This window comes from Colletes gigas, unplaced genomic scaffold (genome assembly GCF_013123115.1).
Source record: "Colletes gigas isolate AHSC1104 unplaced genomic scaffold, ASM1312311v1 Colletes_gigas_Sc00031, whole genome shotgun sequence".
NCBI lineage: Eukaryota > Metazoa > Arthropoda > Insecta > Hymenoptera > Colletidae > Colletes > Colletes gigas.
The window spans coordinates 2,319,028-2,325,156 of NW_025106660.1; the positions used below are offsets into that span (position 1 = coordinate 2,319,028).

At 46.6% G+C, this 6,129-nt stretch overlaps 1 protein-coding gene across 1 annotated transcript; it reads left to right on the forward strand.

The window, feature by feature from the left end:
• The first annotated feature begins 909 nt into the window (after positions 1-909).
• Positions 910-6,129, forward strand: LOC122401999 (kelch-like protein 10). The gene is made up of 10 exons (XM_043404488.1): positions 910-969; positions 1,028-1,251; positions 1,505-1,842; positions 2,190-2,521; positions 2,747-2,925; positions 3,038-3,249; positions 4,213-4,548; positions 5,021-5,143; positions 5,701-5,868; positions 5,966-6,129. Exons 1-10 carry the CDS (start codon positions 910-912, stop codon positions 6,127-6,129), a joined length of 2,136 nt encoding a protein of 711 aa, XP_043260423.1.

Here is a 6,129-nt window from a genome sequence, read left to right on the forward strand (position 1 = left end):
CCCGTCACTCCGCCACCCCCCGTCCTCGGGCAGCCCTTAACCTTCGGTGGTGGCGTTCAGTTTCGCGGCCCCGATTCCCGACCACGGCTGCCCCGAACCTCTCCCGCCCCGGCTCGACCCCGCCCTGTCGCCGCGATTATAAACTTTTTCCAATCCCTTGCGTTTCGAAAATCTCGAACATGCACAATTAGCCACCTTCAATGATACCTGTACCTATGCAAGGTTCGAAAGTGACGAAAATGACGTCACGATTCAAAGTGACCAAATAGGACAGAATCCGTGTGATTTTCAATATTATTTTTATTCATCGTATAAATCACGTTTAGACAGTACTAACCCCTTGACGTACGATTTAATTTCAAATAATTCGTCGAACGTATACCACTTGATTTTATTTAAGTTTGTTCGTACAAGGGATGGCCACGAAAAAGAATAGACTCGTTTTACGAATATCTCGTGAATGTTAAAATGTGTTAATAACAAATGAGTAGCCTCGTGATTGTAAAATTTGTCACGAGTCAGACTCGTCATTGTACAGCAAGGGGTTAAGCGTAACACACTATTTCCACGAAGTAGATAGGTTAAACGAGAGAACGCTGATAACGAATAATAATAATAGTAACGATAATAGCTCAAGTAGCAGCGCGCGCAGTAACAGCGGAGATAGTAATACATATTGCAGTTCCAGTCGCAATAGGAGTAAAAATAGCGATATAATTACAGAAGCAGCGACGTACAAATTACGATATTCTCGCCTTTGGAAACAAAAATCGTAAATAACGATCCGCGTACGATCGAACGTGCATAAACGGTTGTCACCGGCCGGAAGTGAGCCGAGGATCGACGGGTTTCGATCTCCGGCGCCGCTCGGTGGTAACCGTCAGCTGAAAGTTTCGGCGTTCCTCTGTCATGGCCGCGAATCTCCGGTGTACCGGGGCTCATATCGATAACGAGAGCGAATACGTGGACGTAGGATCGGTCGGAAGGGAGGCAGAACCGGAAGGTGGTGGCGAAATAAGGGCACGAGGTGGCCAGCGACGCGAGGATCGCTTCGGTCGGCCACGAGGCGATGGACGGCCGAGGCAGGATGAAGTTTAGGAAGCTATTTCGCAGCCGAATGTCGCGAGCCGTCGTTTCCTCGACGAAGTCGAAGCAGTGCGCCAGGAAGCAGGCGACCAGAGTCAGGAAATGCATGTGTCTGCCATCCAATTACGCCCTCGTTGAATTCCCCGTGGTCTGGGCCGAACTCAGGTCCGTTGTCGCGACTCTCCCCATTCGTACCGCGCCCCCAACGACACCGTAGGATGTTTTAATTTAGTCCACGGAAAAGCCCCTTATTTTACGCGCGAGAATCGAACTAAAACGACCCCGCAATTTCTATGAAATCTGTCGACAGTCACAGGGTCGAGGGTTGCAATTTTATTTTGGAAAAGGATATTTTTAAAACCTTGTCCAGAGACGAGAGAAAGATTAGATACTTTGACGCTAATTTGGAATATTTCAGAGCGAATCAACAATTGTGCGACGGTGCGATCCGATGCGCCAGGGACCACGTTTTCCCGGTCCATCGCGCCATATTGTCAGCGGTCAGTCCGTACTTCAAGGCGCTTTTCATCAACAGCCTGAAAGGCGGGAAGAGCGAGACCACCGAGGTCGCGATCGACTCCGTTCCCGGCGAAATTTTCAGCCTGATCCTCGATTACGCGTACACAGGCACGTGCACCGTAAACGCGGACAACGTGGAGCAATTGTTACCATTGGCCGATCAATTCGAGGTCCTCGGTGTTGTACAGCTGTGCTGTCAGTTCCTGCTGCAGGAATTAAGGCCCGAGAATTGCTTAGGTAATGTGTCGATTTGTTGTTAAACTCGAATAGTCGCTAAGGATCCGGACCAAAGTTCTCCGACCGATATAATTCTCTAATTACCGTTGGAAATATTAAAAATTGTTCCAGGCTGGGAAACACTGATCTAGAGGGTCCAATTTATTTCTAAAATTTTTAACAACGGTCGCGTAGATCAACAGTGTTGGATTTGGAATTTAGTATTTTTGGACTGTAATAAAGACACGTTTCAAAATTTTTATTTTAAACGGGGTTATCGCTATTATAATAGATTAAGGATCGCTAAGATCGCGTTCCGTGTAAGTGCCAGTATTTCGTGGCGAGACTGCTGAATTGTGACGACTTAGGTATCTTTAAATTCGCCCGTCACTATTTCTGCCGCGACCTGGAAGAGAAGGGCCGGAAATACATTCGTCATCACTTTAAGCGGATACTGCAAGACAGCGCGGAATTCAAAGAGCTCACCAGCGAGGAACTCGAGGCGATCATACGCGACGACGAGCTGAACGTTAAAAGCGAGGAAATAGTTTTCGAGGCCGTTAAAACCTGGACCGAGCACAACGTCGAAGAAAGAAAGCCCTGTTTGCCGAGGCTCTTGAAATGCGTGCGCTACGGTTTGATGAGCTACCCGTTCTTCACGAACAGCGTTCTCGCGTGGAGGCTCGTCGAGGAGGATGAAGTGAGTGCTCGGTTATCTTGAAAAGTCGGAACAAAAAGGACTGCCTCCATCGTCGCATCGTACAAATATCTCATACTTTAAAACTCTCATCGATATTTCTCTCGTTATTTCTATTATTCGTGCATCGTTGTTTCTATTTATTTCATTTAATAATCAATCCACGAGGAGGAATTCATTGGACCCCCCTCAATTAACTCACGGTTCTTCTCACCGATCTTTCCACAGCTCTGCCAGGAAGTAGTCGTCCACGCAAACGCGTACTTGAGCGAGCAGGATGCGAAGCAGGGCGAGATCGATCTGAAGAACCCTCTGTCGAGGCCACGGATCCCCTACGAGATCCTGTTCACGGTGGGCGGCTGGAGCGCCGGTTCCCCGACGAACTTCATGGAGACGTACGACACAAGGTGATCGAACAATGTTCCCCCGTCGCAAAGTTTACCCCGCGTTGAAATCGGGCATATTGCGATCTTATTGCGAGCCAAGATTCACCGGGATCGTGTGTAATGTGAACTCCAGAGCTGACAGATGGTTTCTATCAGTGAACACGGACGCCACGCCGAGGTCGTACCACGGACTCTGCGCCCTCGACAATCTCATCTACATGATCGGCGGCTTCGACGGCAACCAGCACTTCAACACGGTCAGATGCTTCGACCCCATCGCCAAGGAGTGGCACGAACGGGCGTGCATGTACCACTCCAGGTGCTACGTCAGCGTTTGCACCCACGGTGAGACACTTCGGGGTCATTTATCCTACTCATTACCTTCTCTACTAGTCATAATACCTCGTCTTCTAGGCATAATACCTCGCCCACTAGTCATAATCCCTGGCTCCTTGGTCATAACACCTCGTCTTCTAGCCATAAAATCTTACCCCATAGTCATTGCACCTCGCCTCCTAGTCATACACCATGCCCACTAGTCATAATACAACGCCCACTAGTCATAATACCTCGCCCACTAGTCATAATCCCTGGCCCCTTGGTCATAACACCTCGCCTTCTTGCCATAAAATCTTACCCCATAGTCATTGCACCTTGCCTCCTAGTCATACACCATGCCCACTAGTCACAATACCTCGCCTACTAGCCATAATACCTTGTCCCCTAGTCATAACACCTCGCCTTCTAGTCATAAATCTTACCTCATAGTCATTGCACCTCACCTCCTACTCATAACAACTCACCCTCCTAATCATAACGCCTCCTAGTCATAACCTCACTGTCCTACTCATAGCCTAGCGGGGGAAGTAGTTGCTCCACTCTCTTTTCGCAATTTATGGCGGCTTATTGAATGGAAGAAGCTTGCAAAAGATATCAAAATAAAAGAAATCGAAACGATCCCCTCTCGTTTCGTTCCACCCCTGCTAGGGGTCCCCTTCAATAGTCGCTCGAGGAGTGTTTATATACGAATAGGAGGCCCGGTGTAACGCTTGCGAGAGAGTTAAGAGCATAGCCCTCTGGCGGCGAGCGCGGGTAACGTCACCACAATCGGTACCGCGTAAATCAGATTCCGTGTACGGGAAGTTCAGGACTTTGTAGAAATAATCAATAATTCTAGTTTTCTGGTACACGAGATCATCTTGCTCCAAAGCAGCGATACGGAAATTTAACGGAGAAAGTATCGTCGTAATGAAAGTCTGACGTTATGAGTCGCGTCGTTCGTTTGAAACGTGATCGGTTTGCAATTAGGTGGGAAGGTTTACGCTCTCGGCGGTTACAACGGCCACACAAGAATGAGCTCCGGGGAACGTTACGAGCCGCAGAGGAATCAATGGGAGATGATACCGTCGATGCATCTGCAGAGGTCAGACGCCAGCGCGGCCGCGCTGCACGATAAGATTTATATCGTCGGCGGTTTCAACGGCCGGGAAGTTCTGAATTCCGCCGAGGTCTTTGACGTGGAGACCAATCAGTGGAGTTACATTCATTCGATGAACAATCCGCGATCCGGGATGTGTCTGGTCGCATTCCGCGACAGCCTCTACGCTCTGGGTGGCTTCGACGGTTTCACCAGACTCAGTTCCGGTAATTAATTCGATCACGTTACGCGACAGAGCTCGAGCATCTTCCGCCACGGGAACTGGTTATGCATTTTCTTGAAAAGCAACCGATTTATTCAGAGAAAGAGAACATAGAGTATATCAACAATGCATAGAATTAACGGTTATTCAAAGTCAATATAATGGGAATAAATCAGTATAAACTTGAATGGAAATGTCTTTCAATAAAATAGTGAACAATTTCTTAAATTGGAATAATATTATCGCTTTCTAGAATCAAGAGAACACGTATTAATATAAATAGTAATATATTTGACTTGACTCATCACAGAGTAACTACCATCCTATGATTTCGATTAAAATTTTTACGCGTACAAGGATTTTGCTCGACTCTGTTCGATGTATATACGTTTCGTGCAGAAGCATCCATCGTTAAGGACTGTTCTGCCGTGTAGAATTTAACGTCTCGTTACAATATCGATCTTCCGTTCACGCAGGGGAACGGTACAATCCGAATCATTCCCAGGACTGGCACGCGGTTCCAGAAATGTTCAGCCCCAGGAGCAATTTTGCCACGGCCATCTTGGACGACATGATTTTCGTCGTTGGCGGTTTCAACGGTAAACTATTCGATCACGCGTCGATAAAAATATCAACCTTGCAAACTATCGTTTTTGAAAAATTATTAACTCGAAATATTAGAAAGCTAATTGAAAAGATTTTCACGCATAAATTCCTTTGATGATCAATGTCAAGTGTTTCCTATCAACGATTTAGTAATTTTTAAAGCCTCCCTTTACCGGAAGGAAACATATTTACGCGTACGAAAGAAATTAAAATTGATGGAGCAATTTAGCGTCAGAATCTGATTAAATGGCGCGTGGTGGATGAAAACGGTAAACTATTCGATCACGCGTCGATAAAAATATCAACCTTGCAAACTATCGTTTCTCAAAAATTATTAATTCGAAATATTAGAAAGCTAATTGAAAAGATTTTCACGCATAAATTCCTTCGGTGATCGATATCAAGTGTTTCCTATCAACGATTTAGTAATTTTTAAAGCCTCCCTTTACCGGAAGGAAACATATTTACGCGTACGAAAGAAATTAAAATTGATGGAGCAATTTAGCGCCAGAATCTGATTAAATGGCGCGTGGTGTATGAAAATGATTAGGTTCCACGACGGTCGCGTACGCAGAATGCTACGATGCAGACAGCAACGAGTGGTACGATGCATCGCCGATGAATCTCAGTCGAAGTGCACTGAGTGCATGCGTTATAGCGGGTCTGGCCAATGCACGAGAATACTCTTATCAGGGCAAAGCTCGAGATCTCGGTCAAGGTAACGCTATCAATATGGAAATACATCGAAAATACGTGAATTACGATCGAAAGGGGGAACGATTCTACGCGAAAAATGTGCGATGAAATTTTCTCAGAACAAGCATCGTCCGAGAATCAGGAGAAAACGAACCAAGGGGGCGAGGGGGCGGCAGAAACGAACGACATTTCCGTCGAGGATGAAGAAACGGTGAACTTCGAGGACCACGATCAAGGGGAAAGCGACATGAATGAGATGGCCGAGAGCGTTGGCAATTTTTAA